Consider the following 21,196-nt stretch of genomic DNA (forward strand, 5'->3'; position numbering starts at 1 on the left):
CTGTGTGTTAAAGCACATATTTAATAAAAAGTTGTGCAACCCAGGTTTATTCTCTGAGGGAGGGTTTGGGACAGAGGTGTGCGCACCAGCTAGACTGCTTTTTTATGTTTCTTGTTTGGGCCATGTGTGTGTGCTTGTTTTAATATGAGATTATTACCTAAAATCCACTTTACTCTTTAACATTTAGAGTTATAATAGTTTTGCCACACCCAGTTGCCACTTTATTAGGTACACTGTTCAATTGCTTGTTAACACAAATAGCCAATCAGCCAATCACAGGGCCACAACTCAACGCATTTAGGCATGTAGAGGTGGTCAAGACAACTTGCTGAAGTGCAGACCGAGCATCAGAATGGGGAGGAAAGGGGATTTAAGGGACTTTGAACGTGGCGTGGTTGCTGGTGCCAGACGGGCTGGTCTGAGTATTTCAGAAACTGCTGATCTACTGGGATTTTCACACACAACCATCTCTAGGATTTACAGAGAACGGTCCGAAAAAGAGGAAATATCCAGTGAACGGTCAGTTGTGTGGATGAAAATGCCTTGTTGATGTGAGAGGTCAGAGGAGAATGGGCAGACTGGTTCCAGATGATAGAAAGGCAGCAGTAACTCAAATAACCAACCAAAATCTCTGAGGAACGTTTCCAACACCTTGCTGAAAGTGTGCCACAAAGAATTAAGACAGCTCTGACGACAAAAGGGGGTCCAAACTTTTACTAGCAAGATGTACCTAATAAAGTGGCCGGTGAGTGTATATTGTGTAAATGTCATTATGTAATTGTTTAGTGAAATACAGTTATTTGATTTATATTCTGTGTCCTCGGGCTGAAGTTCTAGTTTTTTCACATGTGTTTCAGTGTCACAAGCATCCACCAAAGTCTGCTTAAATACGACAATCTTATTGGTGTGGTAGTTGTAGAGCAGCTAAGATAAGATAAGATAATCCTTTATTAGTCCCACAGCGGGGAAATTCACAGTATTACAGCAGCAGCAGAGTAACAGGAGTAAGGCACTCAGTAGTAGAAACGGGAAGCAGTATAAACCTTATCAACATTATAAATAATAAAAATTAAAGCTAAATCTCTAGACTATTTACAACAAAATAAGGATAATAATAAAATACCGCATTGTACTAACAACAGGGGTTGGGTAGTAACGAATACATGTAACAGTGTTATGTAATCGGGATACTAAAACAGTAACTGTAATCTGTCACAATTACAGAAAAAATCAGTAATCAGATTTCATGTAGTGTGATCATCTTTCATCGAAATCTGCCATTTTATTGATAAATGTGTCACATGAGTCTTGTAGATTTGAGCTTTAATTTGGGAGAGGTGGAAGGCAGTGCTGCTGCCAGAAGAGATTTCTGAAAACCTTCCCACCCAGCAGCAGTTCACCGTGTTTTATTTATCTATAGAATTTTGATTATTTTATTTTTAGTGAAGAAATTTGAATCAGGCACAGTTTTCAGTGAACCTGTTTACTCTGGATGTCCACATCACAAGATTCTACAGCAGCAGACTGATCTGGTCAGATCTGATCTCACAGTAAATCTTTATTCTCATTTGCTACATAAAATTGTTTGAGTATAAAACTAATTTTTGATAAACTTAACCTGACAGGTTTTAACTAACAGTCTGAAATGTGAAAAGCGAATAAATTAAGCAAATTTAGTTTCGTTTTCACTTGTATGATGACTTTCTTCAGTAGTTTTGAAATGATGGATTCAAAATGCTAATATGTGTAAATAATCATTATTTGTATCTAAGATGATTAGCTCCCACCTCATGCATGTTTTTATACCTGTTAAAACTTGCATGATTTCTGTGGACTGAAGCTGCTGAGAGCTGATTAGGGAGTGTCTAAGAATTACGACCATCAAAGTCCAATCACAATACACCAGCATGAAACCTGATGAGCAGGTGCAGACAGAGCACACACAATGGCCAGTCAGAGTTTGTAGAATACATTTTAACTGTGATTATTGTTGATTAGGGGTTTCAAAAGAAGGTTTCTGCCAGATTGATCCTTTGACTATGAAAAACAACAGATTATAAACAAATAAGTCAAATAAGGAAAAGCTTCGGACAGCATTATATTTTTAACAATATTCCATTTAAATCCAATGTACTGAATCATTCATCAAAATAAGGCTTAGTATATAATTAGCCTGAGATTGTAAGAGATAAAGAAAGACAAACACATAACTAAATGTATAAGTATTCAAATGATTTGTGCCAGCCTTAGATAATTCATCTTTACAGAAAAACAGGCCTGTAAGCACAAGAATACATTTTTACCAAATTCAGATCATAATAAAATATCTGCTTTTCTACATGCAAGCACCGATGTGGTATGGATTGAAAGTTTGTGCTGCTTATTTTAATTGGTCCACATGTGAGCAGTATGTTTTTATTATGCTGATAATGATAAAAGTGACTTGTAACGGTTAATTGACATATTCCCTCTCTCAGGTTGAATCATGTGAACGTGGTGGCAGCGAGAGAGGTGCCGGAAGAGTTGCAGAGATTAGCCACTAATGACCTGCCACTGCTGGCCATGGAGTACTGCCAAGGAGGAGACCTCCGCAAGGTGCATGGATGTAACATATGTGTGTGATAAATGTGTGATGACGTGTGTTTGAGACCAAGCAGACCAAATTGCTTTTTTTTTCTACATGTTCAGTATCTCAATCTACTGGAGAACTGCTGTGGAATGAGAGAAGGCTCCATTCTGATCCTGCTGCGAGACATATGTGAGTACGCACAGACACATCATATAAACACACACACACACATACTCAGGTTTGTTTTTATATAATATCAGCACACGGGGTCATGCATTCACTATACACTAACCTGACACTTTATTAGGTACTTTCAACTGGTTGGACCCCCTTTTGCCTTCAGAACTGTCTTAATTCTTCATGGCACACTTTCACCAAGGTGCTGGAAACGTTCCTCAGAGATTTTGGTTGGTTATTTGAGTTCCTGCTGCCTTTCTATCATCTGGAACCAGTCTGCCCATTCTCCTCTGACCTCTCACTTCAACAAGGCATTTTCGTCCACACAACTGCCCGCTCACTGGATATTTCCTCTTTTTCGGACCATTCTCTGTAAACCCTAGAGATGGTTGTGCGTGAAAATCCCAGTAGATCATCAGTTTCTGAAATACTCAGACCAGCCCATCTGGCACCAACAACCACACCACGTTCAAAGTCTCTTAAATCCCCTTTCTTCCCCATTCTGATGCTCGGTCTGCACTTCAGCAAGTTGTCTTGACCACCTCTACATGCATAAATGCATTGAGCTGCAGCCATGTGATTGGCTGATTAGCTGTTTGTGTTAACAAGCAATTGAACAGGTACCAAATAAAGTGCCCGGTGAGTGTATGTAGACGGGCTAACCTCACCCCGATGCACATCATAGTGTGATGTATCTGGCTTCTCCTTGGGGACTGTGCATCCTGCAGAAATGATTTACTTCCTATAGGATGCAGGATGTGACATGTGACACACAATAGATGACCTTGCCAATGCCAAAATCTCCCACTCCCTCATTTCAGATGATCATTAACCCGCCGGCATTAGTCACTGCAGAAACCCGCTCACATACACATCACATGTCCTGAAATGAGTTAGCCATTATGAGTATGACCTCATACTTGTGGCCACTGTTAATTTGCTCTTTCTTTCCCCCTCTCTGTCACACACAGAGCCCTAAAAAGATTAAACACATTCACGTTCTGTACAACGCTGTGTTGCATATTGTACCAATACCACACCACACTGACATCACGATTACAATATGAATGTGAGAATGTGCTCATCATAAAACCCACTTCCTCCTGTATTGGACAAGACAGGATTATTCTTGGACTTTCCTTTGTATTCCAGTAACATAGTCTGATTCCAGCTAATATAATGTTTTCTAGTAAAGTCTGCTATCTTGTTGATTTCTCAGTATGCTGCTTCTATAAAAGAAGCTACTCTGACTGAGTGGTGTTTTACGCTTTAATCAGCTTCAGTATCAACTTTGTCTTTAGTACCGCTTAAAAGCCTTTTAAGTGGGCTTGCCATTACACATGAGAGCACTAGTGACCTCATATGCTTTTGTAACCAGGCGGAAGATGTTACGAGAAGGAACACTTCCATAAAGATTTAAATGTCAACCTTGAAAATGAGATTTGTGTCTTAATGTGAGTTTATAAGGAAGTTTAATAAACATTCTGTTCAGAGATGTTTATAGGTGAGTACATGTGTGGGCTGATGATTAAATGACCTGCCTGGTATCTCGTTTCAGCCTCTGCGCTCACGTACCTCCACAAGAAGAGGATAATTCACAGGGACCTCAAGCCAGAGAACATTGTGCTCCAACAGGGAGAAAAAAGGGTTAGTTATAAGGGGTTGTATGTGTCACATGAATCCATCTACAGCCATGTGGAAAAGTATGAACAGTCTTAGTCAAACGACATGTTTTGTTGATTTTCTGAGCAAAAAATGTAACACGTTCTCTACAGAGAATAAACTTTAACATTTAAATATTAAATATTTAAGCAAATAAATATTACAATTTTTGGAGTGCTGCTTCTATTTATTTGCTGCATTTAACTTATTGGAAATAATAAAACAGAAAATATAAAATGTAATCAGCAAACAAACATTAATTGTGTATGTTTTACTTCCAACATCAACAAAAACATATCATTTAACCAGGGGTGCCCAAACTGTCACATTTGACTGTATCTATATGTATTAGTATTAGGGATGCAAGGCATTATTGGAATCATATTGGTATTGGCTAAGACTGTGACAATTCACAAACAGTTAAAAAAATACTAAATTTTTTTGATATGGAAAAAATAAGGAGTGCCTCACATTATTAAATCATTATATATTCCAAAAGTTCAATAGTGTATACTAATATGGAAGCGACAAGCTAATATATTTTGTACAAAATGTAATACACTATACTGGCAAAAGTATTCACTCACCCATCCAGATCATTGAACTCAGGTGTTCCAATCACTTCCATGGCCGCAGGTGTATAAACCCAAGCCCCTAGGCCTGCAGACTGCTTCTATAGACATTAGTGAAAGACTGGGTCACTCTCAGGAGCTCACTGAATTCCAGCGTGGTACCGTGATCGGACGCCACCCAAGTCCAGTCGTGAAATTTCCTCACTACTAAATATTCCACAGTCAACTGTCAGTGGGATTATAACACAGTGGAAGAGATTGGGAACGACAGCAACTCAGACACGAAGTGGTCGGCCGTGTAAAATGACAGAGTGGGGTCAGTGGATGCTGAGGGGCATAGTGCGCAGAGGTCACCAACTTTCTGCAGAGTCAAGCACTACAGACCTCCAAACTTCATGCAGCCTTCAGATCAGCTCAAGAACAGCGTAGAGAGCTTCATAGAATGGATTTCCATGGCTACATCACCAAGCGCAATGCAAAGTGTGGAATGCAGTGATGTAAAGCGCTGCCACTGGACTCTAGAGCAGTGGAGACGTGTTCTCTGGAGCGACCAATCACGCTTCTCCATCTGGCAATCCGATGGTCGAGTCTGGGTTTGGCAGATGCCATGAGAACAGTACTTGTCTGAGTGCATTGTGCAGAGTTTGGTGGAGGGGGGATTATGGTGTGGGCTTGTTTTTCAGGATTTGGGCTCGGCCCCTTAGTTCCAGTGAAAGGAATTCTTAAAGCTTCAGCACTAAGAGATTTTGGACAATTTCATGCTCCCAACTTTGTGAGAACAGTTTGGGGACGGCCCCTTCCTGTTCCAACATGACTGCATACCAGTGCACAAAGCAGGTCCATAAAGACATGGATGAGCGAGTTTGGTGTGGAAGATCTTGACTGGCCTGCACAGAGTCCTGACCTCAACCCGATAGAACACCGTTGGGATGAATTAAAGCAGAGACTGTGAGCCAGGCCTTCTCGTCCAACATCAGTGTCTGACCTCACGAATGGGCTTCTGGAAGAACGGTCAAAAATTCCCATAAATACTCCTAACCCTTGTGGAAAGCCTTCCCAGTAGAGTTGAAGCTGTTATAGCTGCAAAGGGTGGGCCGACATCATATTAAAGCCTATGGATTAAGAATGGGATGTCACTCAAGTTCATATGCATGTGAATACTTTTGGAAATATAGTGTATGCAATAGATCTCACCTGATATAAGCTTATGAGAAACCATTTTTTGAAGTAAACAGATTATGTTCAGATATTTTCAGAGGAGGAAACAAATGAAGGACAATTTAATACTTATAGTTACACTACATGAAGAATAACAAGTACTTCATTTGCTCCAGTCTGTTCACTATATCATCAATATTTTGTGCATATACCTGTGCATATTAAATTGAAAGGTTTGTATTTAGCAATACAGTACAACATGTTGGATTGTTACACTTCCAGTATCAGCAGATGTTATCGTCAGTGCAGATGTTTAGATCTGACCAGTTGATTCATTTTTCTACAGCCCTAGTTTCTGCATTTTATAAATGTTCATATATCACCATCTGCGTCTACAGATATGTATATTAAAAATATTTCCCATGTCGGTGCACCCCTAATTAGAATACTAATTGATGCTGATGCTAATTCTGATTTTAATTTGTTTATTTCTCCAGTCTAAATAGCTGTCATTTTACTGCATATCTTTGACTCATCTCTCTTCCAGTTGATTCATAAGATCATCGACTTGGGCTATGCGAAGGAGCTGGACCAGAGCAGTTTATGCACATCTTTTGTAGGGACCTTGCAATATCTGGTGAGTTCTTTTCTCATACATTGTTTAAAAAATCTGATTAGCTTAGCCACATTCAAAGCCAAATTCAAATTTCAGAACAGATGCAAAAGATTGAACACTCCTGGTCTAATCAGATTGCATTGTTTTCTTAAGTGAAAATACACTCACCTGCCACTTTATTAGGTACATGCTAGTAAATGGTTGGACCCCCTTTTGCCTTCAGAACTGCCTTAATTCTGTGTGGCACACTTTCAACAAGGTGTTGGAAACGTTCCTCAGAGATTTTGGTTGGTTATTTGAGTTCCTGTTGCCTTTCTATCATCAGGAACCAGTCTGCCCATTCTCCTCGGACCTCTCACATCAACAAGGCATTTTCGTCCACACAACTGACCGCTCACTGGATATTTCCTCTTTTTCGTACCGTTCTCTGTAAACCCTAGAGATGGTTGTGCGTGAAAATCCCAGCAGATCAGCAGTTTCTGAAATACTCAGACCAGCCCGTCTGGCACCAACAACCACGCCACGTTCAAAGCCACTTAAATCCCCTTTCTTCCCCATTCTGATGCTCGGTCTGCACTTCAGCAAGTTGTCTTGACCACCTCTACATGCCTAAATGCATTGAGTTGCAGCCGTGTGATTGGCTGATTAGCTATTTGTGTTAACAAGCAATTGAACAGGTGTACCTAATAAATTATGGGGGCAGTCGTGGGCTGGAGGTTAGGGAACTGGCCCTGTGACCGGAAGGTTGCCGGTTCGATTCCCAGTGCCGACAGTCCATGACTGAGGTGTCCTTGAGCAAGACACCTAACCCCCAATTGCTCCCCGGTCATTGTGGATAGGGCTGCCCACCGCTCCGGGCAAGTGTTCTCACTGCCCCCTAGTGTGTGTGTATTCACTCGTGTGTATGTGGTGTTTCACTTCACAGATGGGTTAAATGCGGAGGTGAAATTTCCCCCAAATGTAGTTTGTCAGTTCAATCTAAAATATTTACTTGACGTGGTAACAAGTAAATCAGCTAATTTTCAACTTCTAATTACTTTAAGGAGCCCCCTCTTTCAGTCAGAGTAATTCAGACTTAAACTAGTTCAGTTACGGTGAAGTGTGAACACGGGTCGATGCATCTCATAGACGCACTGTGGTCGGATCACTGATCCGCCTTCAGAGTGGGTTATGGATGCATATGGCGACCACAGAGCATTTGTACTGTAAACATTCAAAAGCACTGCTACGTCCCAACAACACAAGAACGCCTTACCAACCACGTCATCACGGCAGGGAGAAACGCAGATGCGTAACTTCTTTCTTCATCTCCTCTCAGGCTTGTTTATAGGTTATGTTAGTAATTCCTGCGGTCTGAAAGTTTATTAACAGTCCGTATATTTACACAAACAAGGATTCATGGGACTTTTCGGTTGGACTCCAAACGCAGCGAAAGACTCACGTAGTAAACGTACGTGGAGCCTTATTTCCACTTATGTCCATTTACATTCCAAATCTGATCACATGGTCACTGAAGACGCATTTGAGAAATGGAAAGCGTGTAAACAGCTGTACGTTTTGCTGTCCAGTTCTGAACAGACCAATCAAAAGTGAACAGGAGCTCTGACACTCTCCTTCTCTCCCTCTCTGCCCCCCCCCCCTCCATCCCTTTCTATCTCTTCCTCTCTGATTTGCTCTCTCGCTCTGTTGCTATTTTTCTCTCTTCCTTCATCCTCCCTCTCTCTGTTCCCTCTTCCTCTCTCTCTCCCCCTCTCTTCCTCTTGCTCCCCCTCCTTCTTCCTCTCTACCTCTCTCTCCCTTTCTTTCTCTTCCTCTCTCCCTCGCTCACTCTCTCAATCCCACTCCCTCTTTTTATGCCCTCTATCTTTTCCTTCTTCTCTCTCTCTCTCTCTCTCTAACTCAGGCTCCAGAGTTGTTGGAGCAGCAGAAGTACACAGTGACGGTGGATTACTGGAGTTTTGGTACCCTGGTGTTTGAGTGCATCACTGGCTTCAGACCCTTTCTGCCCACCTGGCAGCCTGTACCCTGGTACTGTTTACTCCCATCATGATGCCATGAATGCCATCATGTTCATGTTTTCAGATTGCTGTTGCCAGTTTGTCCCAGAAGGGCCTACACTGTGTTAGAACTGGGAAGTGTGCTTATAGGACTTTGATTGTGATACAGAGGTCCTGAGGTCATTTCTTTGTGCATTTCTTTGCACATATCAGTCATTTATCACACGTATCAGACAGACAGGAAAAAACACAGATGGTAACAAAAGTGAGGTTTTGTTCCAAGCCTTGCACTGCCAAATCAAAATAAAGTTTCACTAATCTTTGAAAATAGGGAATATATAAACCCCTATGGCTTTCAATTGTTTTTCCATCCTGTTTTTCATGATATTGAGCTAAGATAATATTCTTTGGAAATCCTGTTTTTGTGATGTATATTATTTCTATGATTGTTTTAATATAATTGGCTCTATTCCAGTACGTTTTAACCCACGGGATTAAAAGCACGGCCCCTCTAAAAGCCTGGAAGATCAATACTGGCTCCAGTGTACGTATCTTGTAGAGTCCAGCTAAAATAAATCTTTCCATATCTGCAAATTTTTTCTCTGTCCAGGCATAACAAACTGAAGCAGAAGCATGAAGATGACATTGTGGTCTATGAGGATTTGACCGGAGAGGTGCACTTCTCCAAACACCTACCTCAGCCCCACAACCTCAACAAGTGAGTGCTTCCCAGAGGGAAGACAGCTGTGCTGTTGGAAATATGGCTTTTATTGTGAAGTTAATGAGGCTAATACCAAATCAACCAACTTACAGTGCAATGAAGTTTGTTAATTATTCTCAACCCAACTTTCAACATTAGCTCCATGTAACAATGTTGATTCTTATTCACATTATACACTCAGCAGCCACTTTTGTTCAATTGCTTAACACAAATAGCTAATCAGCCAATCACAAGGCCACAACCCAGTGCATTTATATAATAAAGTACCTAGAACAGTGTCTCAGTTATCAGGCAGCATACATTTATAACCACTTGCTGTGATGTGCTTTTAGAATCATTAAACGTTTTAGACATCTGGTAAATATTATATGACCTCAGCATATTTGAAACGTGCACTTATTTTTAAGTGTTGTTGCTAGGTTTGAAGAGTTCCTTCAAAAATGACTCACACTTTAGCTTTTTCTTACATTACATGTCTTCTGCTTTCATTGGAAGGTCCACAGCTGGCAGACTATGGTATTTTAGAGATCTTTCTATAACCCTCCTCCAGACTCGAACCAGCAATGTTTTGCTTAATCATGGTGCATCCCTTCATTTATCTGTCATGTGTTTTCTTGTGTTTATGTTCAGGCTGTTAGCTGGCAGTCTGGAATGCTGGCTACAGTTGATGTTGAGGTGGTCACCTCAGGAAAGAGGTAAAGACACTAAGCATAGCTCAAAAGACAGCCTGGATAATAACGATTCCGAAGAAAAGAGCAAGAAATCCCAGGAAGGAGGGAAAGATAACCAAAGTGGATCCAGTAGCTGCTTTGAACAGCTAGAGCGAATCTTAGAGCTGAAGGTGCGGTTACCATCAAGGGCATGACTAAGACAAGAAATGTGCAGCTGAGTTAATGTGAAGCCTGATGACTAAAGAGGATTAATGTTTTTTTTTCCCTCCATCTCTCTAGCTGGTCCATGTACTGAATATGACCTCAGCAGAGATTTGTACTTACTCAGTGCAGCCTGGAGAGACTGTGGCATCACTGCAGGAGCGAATCGCCCAAGACACACACATTCCCCCAGCCAATCAGGAGCTGCTGTTGGAAGCGGGACTTGCCCTGGAGCCTCATAATGATGTCATGCAGTGTGCTGTTGATTATACTGTGAGTGAAGGACCAAGAAAGCATGTTGTAATTATTTATAATATGTTTTTCATTAAAACAAGGGCCTCTTCTAAACTTTCAGTCTATCTCACATGAGTTTTCATATGTTTGGGGGGAATATTTTATTATGATTTGAATTTGATAAAAACTAAAAAAAAAGGTCACAGTAAAATTACAGTGTTACTGGCTACCTCATTGCATTACTTTTACGGTAATTTATTGCACCATATTAAAAGTAAATAACGTTAAAGCAACTGTAAATTGTAGCTTCACAGTCACCTGGACCACAAAATTATTATGACTATATAACTATGTACTTAAAGTAATAAGCTGTAATCACAATAAAGCCTGTAAATCGCCTATATATTAGCATAACATCTGTAAAAGTAAATGCTACTCAGCAAATGTAAATATGTACATTATTTTACCAGACCTATGTATTTAAAAAAAAAATTCAAGTAACATATTTAGCCCTGTGATAGACTGTCGATCTGTCCAGGGTGTATCCTGCCTTCCTCCCGATGGCCGCTGGGATAGGCTTAGAAAGTGTGTGTGTGTGTGTGTGTGTGTGTGTGTGTGTGTGTGTGTGTGTGTGTGTGTGTGTGTGTGTGTGTGTGTATAACATTTATTTATTCTTTTTTATGAATAAAATTACATATCAATAGAGAAGCAAACTGAAAAAAAAAACAAATGTAAATGAAATGACATGTTTATGTGTTGCTGTCAGATCACATAGTGCTGTGTGGTGTTTTACAATTAGTAGATTTTACCAAAGAATGATGAATACAGTATTTTACTGTAAAAAATTGGTCAATACAAATTCTGGCAGTAATTGAGCCCCTCCAATGAAAAAGCATACCGCTGCTATCGGAAGAAAACCTCGTATCTCCAAAATGGTAACTTTACAGGAGAAGGTAAAAACATACTCTACTGTCAATGGAAGTCAATGGAACCAAACGTCTTTCCAAGTCATTTTGGCCTGTTTGTTTTGATCAATTCATCATGAAATTTACACACAATGTAAAGGGCAACAGGCATTTTCACATTATATCAAAAAATTTAAAACAGTAAAAATGGAGATACGAGGTTTTCTTCCGACAGTAGCGATATATTAACCATTCCAGATTTTTTTGCATTATTAGTTATTTTGTTTTCTGGTTTATTTTGTACAATCTTAAAAAGCCAAACTATCTGTTTGCTCTGTAATGCAGGACATCAATGTCATACCATGTCCATATGATTGTTACAAAAAATTTCACATGTACTGTTTTTTTTGTTGTAATGGCTCAGTTAACAGGTTTAATACAAAAGTTAAGGAATAGCTGACTGAATATGGAATTACATTTCAATAATGAAGCAAACTAAAAAAAATAACTTTTAAGTGTTAAAAAGCTGGCAGTATATTGCGCTTGTTCTTGCCATTTTATGTTGCCAAGTTATAAATTATCTCCTGCATGTTTTTATTAGATGGTTGATGGTCGTCGGGCAGATGTGCCGCTGGTTTTCTTGTTTGACCGCTCCTGCTGCAACTACGAACCCCAGTTCAGCCCACGAATCCTTCCTGAAAACATCCGATTCGTCCGTGAGTCACTATTCGCCTATCAAAACATTTCTTGTTTGTTTTTCTGTTTTGTGCAATGTGGGACACATAATTGCTCAACACTTAAGCTGGTGTTTGTTCGTCATGTTGTGTTAGAGACGGAGCCTAAGCGCATGTTGCCCTACAGTTCTCAAAGACGAACATGTGGACAAGCCTGGCACACCATAAGAGCACTGAAGGAGGACTGGCAGAAGCTGCAGCAGGGCCAGAAGGCAGCCATGTAAGACACTGACATAATCCATGCATAAAGAAAGTGACTCCAGACAGAAGCAAGACCAGTCATGAACATTACAGAACGTCATTCTGTTGTGTGAAAAAAGGCGAAAAAATAAAAATGTACACAACTGAGCAAAAGCAAACCATCCAAAGTGTTTTTAAAGATTTCAAAATATTTAGAAGATGAAAACAGGAGGCCTTCAAGAAGTCTCCATTAAAAAACGCAAAGAAACACAAAGCTGTAAAAATGAAACAAATTAAGAGAAGTCCCACAACGGGGAAATTTCACCTCCGCATTTAACCCATCCGTGAATTGAAACACCACATACACACTAGTGAGTACACACACACTAGGGGGCAGTGAGCACACTTGCCCGGAGCGGTGGGCAGCCCAATCCGCAGCGCCCGGGGAGCAGTTGGGGGTTAGGTGTCTTGCTCAAGGACACCTCAGTCATGTGCTGTCGGCTCTGGGGATCGAACCGGTGACCTTTCGGTCACGAGGCTGGATCCCTAACCTCCAGCCCACGACTGCCCCACGATTTTCTCTTTTATTTTTAATGTATCATTTAAGCAGAGCAGCTAACCCTGACATTATGTAAAAAGTTCATAATGAATGCACTACTGGATATGCTCAAAAAAAAGCTTGAAATAAAATCTCTTTAATGTGCATTAAAAGTGAAGAACATTTTTGCCTTCTGTTGCAAAGTTGCCACTTTGGAGATGCTTGTATTTTTTGGACTGTGACAATTTAGAAACTCTAATTCTGAGGCATGCTAATAAAAACTGAAAATAGTGATTATTAAGTTCTGTGCGATCTGTATTCAACTGAAAGTAGTATAAAACAATATTTAATGTTTTATCTTATGTTTTTTTTTTTTTTTTTTTTTACACTCACCTTCTAAATACACTCACCGGTTCAATTGCTTGTTAACACAAATAGCTAATTAGTCAATCAAAATGTCCGAAATGTCCAAATGGGTATTGTTAACCCTCGCTGTTTCCCTGCATTTAAGCCCTGTGTTTTCCCTAGTCTCTTGCTGGTCTTTGTGGTGTGTAGTCTATGCTTTGCTTTGTATTCTCTTGTTTTGTATTCTCGTGAAGTGTATTCTCCTGTGGTGTTTTGTTTATTCCAGCCTCTCTGTTGTTTCCTGTCTGTGTTTGGTTCTGTTATGTCTGACCATCATTCTCTCCGTGTTGGCTCTTTGACCCTGGACTGTCTTGACCCCGAGTATGGATTTGCCCATAATAAATCTCAGCGTATGCGTCTGCTTCATCCTCACTCCCACACGTTACATAAGTCTTAAACTGTTCTTGTCCCAACTTTTTTGGAAAGTGTTGCAGGCATCATTTTTAGAATAAGTGTATGTTCATAAAACCAAGAAGCTATTAAGGTAAATCAGTCGGTCATCTTGTGTTTGTAATGTTTTTGTTTAAATAAGTCAAAGGAAATGTTATAATCGGTGCTTTCTGTTTTCATTTTGCAACTGTGACAACTCTAAAACACTGGTGTCAGTATCATGGCATACTACATCTTTAATTAGAATTTATCAAGATTTAGTTCCTCTTATATCGTCTTTCATGCTTTTTCTCTTTTTCTTTGTCTCTTACAGTATGAGTCTGCTGAGGCATAATGGTTCGCTGTCCAAACAGAAGAATGAAATGGTGTCTGTGCACCAGAGATTGAAAGCTACGCTCGAATTCTTTACCACCAGCCTGCACATCGACATGGACAAATACCAGGAGCAGAGAGCAACTGGCATAGGTTGCTCACACTCACAAACTCTCAGACCTTTTTCGTCTCTTAAAAGACTTAACATGCTCATAAAACTATATGACAGTGTTGTGGTGTTCATTTTGTTCTTAAAGCTTCAGAGAAGTTACTGAGTGTATGGAGAGAGATGGAGCAAACTGCCCTTAACCGTGGCCAGGTATGGAGTGTGTCTCTGTCAGCCAATAGCAGTGCAGCCTGCCCTCGCAAATACTGTTAATGATGTATTTGTGTTTGTGTGTGTGTGTGTGCGTGTGTGTCTTTGTGTAGACAGAGGATGTGACTACGCTGGAGGAGGAGATGATGAAACTGCAGACTGATATAGTGGATCTACAGAGACATCCGTGGAGAAGTGGTGAAGCTCTGGAGTCACTGTGAGCACAAACACACACAGATATGCGCATGTACACACACACAGGCTTGTTTTAATACAGTGTCAGCGTGTGGGCTCATGTGCATTATATGCAGTAGTGTGCAAAAGTCAGAGACCACATTTCCAGTCAAAATGGCTATTAAGTACGAGTTCTTCAGTTCTGCTATTGAAAACATTTGGTCCTGCTCCTGCCCGCAGTCCTATTTAACTGGTTTCCAGTTGCATTAGTCATGATTGAAAATGACTGCCATGGGTCAGAGTTGCCTTTATTCTGCTTTATTTTTTGTGTATTTGCCTTTATAAAGGACAATTTCCATAGTTGTGGCCTTCTGATTGGCTTTACCCTTTCTGTAGACTAACAAGAAAGCAATTTACATGATTTTCTTGATTCATTATTTGTTTTTCTCCTGTTTAGAATGAGTGTAAATATGCCAACTATTATGCTGCTCACATCCACACTAGGCTGGGTTACTGTCCGTTCCCTTAATTAGTCCAATTTGTCCAACACCCCAAGATATTGTGGTGTGTGCAGACCTCTACACTGGTGGGCCTGATTTGTCATGAACAGGAGCGCACAGAAACATACAGAATACAAACTTAATATGAACTTTATCGGGCCTTTTTTTAACATATCTTAATTAACACAAGGTATGTGTTTGTTCTTGCAGTTCTTATAAGTTTGACTTGCAAGCCTCTTGGCTGGAGAGTCATTTCTTAGTTTAATGTCATAATAGTTTCACATGTATTGAAGTAATATTTATAATATAATGCATTGTTTTGTTAGTTAGTATCTAGACTAAGAATTGCTGAAAATTACAATAAATAATATTTTTAACATGGCCAATTTTGGAATTTAAAAACTTGTCAATGTTCCTGAGTGAAGAGAGTGAAGAATGAAAAGTTTAAAGTTTGAATTAATACTACTCTATTAATATTATTTGTATTTATTCTAATAGTAGTGTTTTTCTATGCAAATAAGTCCCTACTGACGAGATAATTAGCTTTACAAATATAATTTTCTTAGGTGCCTAAACCTTTTTATGTTTAAAGAATATAGAAGAACAGAGGTTTGGTTCCTGATGTCTTGTTGTGTTCGAGCTGTTGCATAGATTTGTTACATTTTTGTTTGTTCATCAGCAGCATACCTAGGTTACTTTAGGAGCCTTGTTTTTTTTCCTAAAAAGTTTGGATAAGTTTGTCCCTAGAATGCGCAACACACACACACACACACATACACCCCTCTTTATTCTTACATATTGATTGTGTTTTCTCAGAGAGGTGAAGGCAATGGAGTTGTTTCGCAAGCTCAGAGAGAAACCCAGAGGTACGTCAGCTCTGCACAAGCTCGACATATGTTGCATTTGAAGGTCGGAGATAAGAGGTGCACAAATAATAGCAACACACAGGGATCAAGGCAGTTGCTGTAATATTTCCTGACACTTGAGCTGCCATGGTTTTAGGTGTTTGGGTGAAGTTAAGGATGATTGTGCCAGCTGTAATATGACATCACTCTAAATAAGCAAAATATGGTATTTATATTATGTAAATGATATTTACAATGTACAGTATTCAGTGTATTCATATAATGGCTGGATTATGTGTGTTTATTTTCTGATTAACTATACTGAATAAGTCTGACTCTGCTGCATATTCACCAACAAGCCACTTCATTCAGTATACCTTCTTGTATCGTCACTCATTATCTGCTTACTATATGATTGCAGTCTGTAGTTCTACAATTACAGACTGTAGTCTTTTTTCTCTGTATACTTTGTTATTTTCCTGTCATCCAGTTCTTCAGTGCTGAAGACTAGGGTCTCCACTTCTACAGGTTTCCCACTGGACCTACAGGACCCACCACAATATCTTGGAGCACAGGACAAATTTTCTGCAAGAGTGGGTGGGAGTGGAATTAAATCTTGCAGTAATGGCTGGGAATGGAACAGACCCAGACAGACCTCTAATAAGAACCCTCACAGGACCACCACAGAGCAAGTAATATTTGGGTGGCGAATCTTTCTCAGCACTGCAGTCATGCTGATGTGGTGTTGGCGTGTTAGTGTATGTTATGCTGGTATGAGTGGATCAGACACAGCAGTGCTGATGGAGTTTTTAAACACTGTGTCCTCTCATTGTCCACTCTATGAGACGCACCTATCTTGTCGGTCCACGTTGTGGAGATAAAGAGACAATAGCTCATTAAGTGTTGTGTTAGTCATTCTCTAGTACTTCATCAGTGGACACAGGACATTGCCCACAGGGCACTATGTCTTTGGCTGGATGTTTTGGGTTAATGGACTATACTCAGTCCAGCAGTGATACTGAGGTGTTTAAAAAACTCCAGCAGCAAAACTCAGTGCAGTGCTGAAAACGATCCACCACCCAAATAATACCTGCTGTGTCATGGTCCTGTGGGGGTCCTGACCACTGAAGAACAGGGTGCATTTACAAAGTATGCAGAAAAACAAATGGACTACAGTCTGTAGTTATAGAAACACAAAGTGCATTAATGTGATAAGTGGAGCTAACAAAATAGATGAGTGTAGAAATAAGGAGGTGTATTTATTGAAGTGGCCTGTCACTGTATGTAGAATGTTACTCCAACCTTTTCATATAACTGTTCAGATCAAAGGTGTTTGGGCGACTGTCAGGAGGTGGTGAAGCTGGTGGTGCAGGCAATTCAGTTTTATGAGAAGAAGCTTCGGGAGTTCTACGCACACCTCAGGTTTGTCTGTGTGTTTATGTCTTGGCGTTTGTGAGAAGAAGCTTCGGTAGTTCTACGCACACCTCAGGTTTGTCTGTGTGTTTATGTCTTGGTGTTTGTGAGAAGAAGCTTCGGGAGTTCTACGCACACCTCAGGTTTGTTTGTGTGTTTATGTCTTGGTGTTTGTGAGAAGAAGCTTCGGGAGTTCTACGCACACATCAGGTTTGTTTGTGTGTTTATGTCTTGGTGTTTGTGAGAAGAAGCTTCGGGAGTTCTACGCACACCTCAGGTTTGTTTGTGTTTTTATGTCTTGGTGTTTGTGAGGAGAAGCTTCGGGAGTTCTACGCACACATCAGGTTTGTTTGTGTGTTTATGTCTTGGTGTTTGTGAGAAGAAGCTTCGGGAGTTCTACGCACACATCAGGTTTGTTTGTGTGTTTATGTCTTGGTGTTTGTGAGAAGAAGCTTCGGTAGTTCTACGCACACCTCAGGTTTGTTTGTGTGTTTATGTCTTGGTGTTTGTGAGAAGAAGCTTCGGGAGTTCTACGCACACCTCAGGTTTGTCTGTGTGTTTATGTCTTGGCGTTTGTGAGAAGAAGCTTCGGGAGTTCTACGCACACCTCAGGTTTGTCTGTGTGTTTATGTCTTGGCGTTTGTGAGAAGAAGCTTCGGGAGTTCTACGCACACCTCAGGTTTGTCTGTGTGTTTATGTCTTGGTGTTTGTGAGAAGAAGCTTTGGGATTTCTACGCACACCTCAGCTTTGTTTGTGTGTTTATGTCTTGGTGTTTGTGAGAAGAAGCTTCGGGACTTCTACGCACACCTCAGGTTTGTTTGTGTGTTTATGAGAAGAAGCTTCGGGATTTCTACGCACACCTCAGCTTTGTTTGTGTGTTCATAGTTATAACCAGTGTGAGCAATCTACATGTTTAATGACATGCCTTCCTTTTGCATTCTGTGAGGGTCTAAAATGTTGGTTACCTGTTGTCTACATTTATATGTGTGTACCTGCAGTAAGACGGTGGTGTGCAGGCAGAGGGTGATGGAGTTGCTTCCCCGAGTGGAGGGCATGGTGAGCAGTATGGCTCAGTGTGAGCAGGACCTGCTCCGTATGCAGGAGAAGAGACAGAAGGAGCTGTGGAACCTGCTCAAAGTGGCCTGTGTGAGTCACTCACACTCACAAACATAATGTTATATTATGGTATTTGTAAATCCAGTGATCCAAAAATAACCCTAATCATAAGTTTTATTGATAACTTTCACAAAATAGCTAACAAAGAAATAATTCTCTAAAATAAGTGCACTAAAGATCATAAAAAACTTATTTGGTCATCTTAAGTGTACCAATACAAATTCATGTTACAAATACATGACATTTTTCTGCTGTGAGCCATTTACAATTATATGGATTCCTGCATGAGAGGCTCCTAAAGTCTGACCCAATCTTTGTTTAAGTCATAGTTAACAAATGGTTTAATCAATAGAGATCTTTGATGGAAAAGGTGTGTGAACCTCTAGGACCTGTTTGAAAACAGGGTAATTGGAGTTCAGTGTTCCAGTCAGGAAAATATTGCTCTCACCGGCCACTTTATTAGGTACACTAAACGCTAGTAAAAGTTTGGACCCCCTTTTGCCTTCAGAACTGCCTTAATTCTTCGTGGCACACTTTCAACAAGGTGTTGGAAACGTTCCTCAGAGATTCTGGTTGGTTATTTGAGTTACTGTTGCCTTTCTATCATCTGGAACCAGTCTGTCCACCAACAACCACGCCACATTCAAAGTCACTTAAATCCCCTTTCTTCCCCATTCTGATGCTCGGTCTGCACTTCAGTTGTCTTGACCACCTCTACATGCCTGAATGCATTGAGTTGCAGCCATATGATTGGCTATTTGTGTTAACAAGCAATTGAATAATGTACCTAATAAAGTGGCCGGTGAGTGTATATCCAAAAGTTTTTAGGCACCTTTTCAGTCAACATTTCTTCTGAAATAAAGGGTATTAATTGGGGGTTTGTCCTCTCTTCTGGGAAAGCTTTAGACTAGAAGCATGGTGGAGGGAGTATAATGCTGTAAGCTGCTTTGCTGCAGGGACAGATTGCAGTCACTGAGGGATCAGATGTCAGAATGTTTAGTTGTCCGTCCTGTAGCATGTGATGCAAAACAAGTAAATCAACAACGTGATGGATCCATCTGAAAAAATTCTGCTTTCAATTATCCATGTGAGAGTCCTCGCCTCAGTCTATCTGAAGCAGACTGTTCAATACATCTCAGATAATAAATATAGACAGACGTATTTATGGAAAGAGAATTGGGTCAACAACTGGGCAAGTATGATTGGCAGCTATAAAACATGGTAGATTGAGATAATTCCTAGTAAAGGAGTTGTTAAATGTAAGGATTCATGTATTCCTTCTGTAATGATCTTGATTGTTAAAGATGTTAAATGTTGCACGTTCTGTTCTGAGCCAGAAATACAATTAGTTCCAAAGCACTGATAGTTGTGTGTGGTTTCCAGAGTAAAGTTCGGAGTCCAGTTAGTGGAAGTCCAGACGGAGGACGGACCCCACCCTCTTCCGGCCCTCCACCTCTGCAGCATCGACCTGCTCATCCTATTAGTCTGCCTATTCTCCACCAACCGTGAGTACAAACTGTGTATGTATGTACAGGCTGGGTGTAGTTTCCAGTAGCTTTAGAAAGAAGAAAGAAAAACACATTTTATCACTGTACAGTTACAGTTTATCAGCTGTATTTTGTGATCCACCCATTTTGGTGCCAGTGTTGTGTTCAGAGGTCTGTAATGGTAGGTCGTCGTGTTCTGTGCGGTTAGGCTGTGTTTGAAAATGACTTCTTTTATGGAAGATGCTATATATATATAAAAGCACATATTTGCAAACCTTTACAAATTTTTAATTTGGTTTATGTCATATACTTTAAGAGAAGTTAGCTAGAGTAAACAACTGCAAAAGTTTGGTACAGTCAATCAGTTGACTTCTGTTCTACGTACACCAGTGGTGCCAAAATGTCTGTTACGCACACCAATCGATGTGACTCCCAGCACTTGTTCATTTCTGACCGTGCTGCAGTGCTACACTCAGGATTCTCCCATTACTGTTTTTGTCAGAAAATGTACAACCCACTCCTGCCAAGCTTACAAACTGCCCAGGAGTGATACAAATTTTGTTTGTCTACTGGGCAGTCCCTTCACTCTTATGGCAGGACCAGGACCTCTGTGGCCATGATTACAGCTTATTGTTGCCTCTGTGTGATTCTAGCATTTACTGTCCATATCAGCCCAAAACTGATACCCAGTTTTGGATCCATGTCATCTCTGCTACTCGTTGAGTGTATTTGTACTGTTTTATGTGTTTGTATATGTATGCAGGGAAGAGTCCTTTGTTGTAATTGAAGAAAGCAAGACATTTGAGAGCAGGTTGCAGAGTCTGCTGCAGGAAACAATTAAGGAGACAGAAAACAGCATGGAGGTACACAAACTTTGTACTGTGCAAAAAGACCACCCTGCATTTATTTCATTTCCAGTGAAGAGTGATTTATTTTTAAGCTTCAAGGAAAAAAACAAGATTATGTATACACACACTCACTGGCCACTTTATTAGGTACACATTGGACCCCCTTTTGCCTTCAGAGCTGCCTTAATTCTATGTGGCAGACTTTCAACAAGGTGTTGGAAACGTTCCTCAGAGATTCTGGTTGGTTATTTGAGTTCCTGTTGCCTTTCTATCATCTGGAACCAGTCTGGCCATTCTCCTCTGACCTCTCACATCAACAAGGCATTTTCTTCCACACAACTGACCGCTCACTGGATATTTCCTCTTTTTCGGACTGTTCTCTGTAAACCCTAGAGATGGTTATGCGTGAAAATCCCAGTAGATCAGCAGTTTCTGAAATACTCAGACCAGCCCG

At 40.4% G+C, this 21,196-nt stretch overlaps 1 protein-coding gene across 1 annotated transcript in view; it reads left to right on the forward strand.

Annotated features, from left to right (window-relative positions):
* The window catches only part of ikbkb (inhibitor of nuclear factor kappa B kinase subunit beta), a 38,634-nt gene that overhangs the window by 16,410 nt on the left and 1,028 nt on the right, over positions 1-21,196 (forward strand). The window contains exons 4-21 of the mRNA XM_017702846.2: positions 2,478-2,595; positions 2,689-2,758; positions 4,305-4,393; positions 6,686-6,775; positions 8,658-8,782; positions 9,362-9,469; positions 10,103-10,313; positions 10,423-10,617; positions 12,085-12,199; positions 12,314-12,437; positions 14,044-14,195; positions 14,300-14,361; positions 14,472-14,575; positions 15,849-15,898; positions 17,200-17,299; positions 18,290-18,437; positions 19,791-19,912; positions 20,658-20,757. Of these exons, the coding sequence (XP_017558335.1) occupies positions 2,478-2,595; positions 2,689-2,758; positions 4,305-4,393; positions 6,686-6,775; positions 8,658-8,782; positions 9,362-9,469; positions 10,103-10,313; positions 10,423-10,617; positions 12,085-12,199; positions 12,314-12,437; positions 14,044-14,195; positions 14,300-14,361; positions 14,472-14,575; positions 15,849-15,898; positions 17,200-17,299; positions 18,290-18,437; positions 19,791-19,912; positions 20,658-20,757 (2,083 nt within the window). The remainder of the gene's footprint in view (positions 1-2,477; positions 2,596-2,688; positions 2,759-4,304; positions 4,394-6,685; positions 6,776-8,657; positions 8,783-9,361; positions 9,470-10,102; positions 10,314-10,422; positions 10,618-12,084; positions 12,200-12,313; positions 12,438-14,043; positions 14,196-14,299; positions 14,362-14,471; positions 14,576-15,848; positions 15,899-17,199; positions 17,300-18,289; positions 18,438-19,790; positions 19,913-20,657; positions 20,758-21,196) is intronic.

Source organism: Pygocentrus nattereri, chromosome 28 (assembly GCF_015220715.1).
Source record: "Pygocentrus nattereri isolate fPygNat1 chromosome 28, fPygNat1.pri, whole genome shotgun sequence".
NCBI lineage: Eukaryota > Metazoa > Chordata > Actinopteri > Characiformes > Serrasalmidae > Pygocentrus > Pygocentrus nattereri.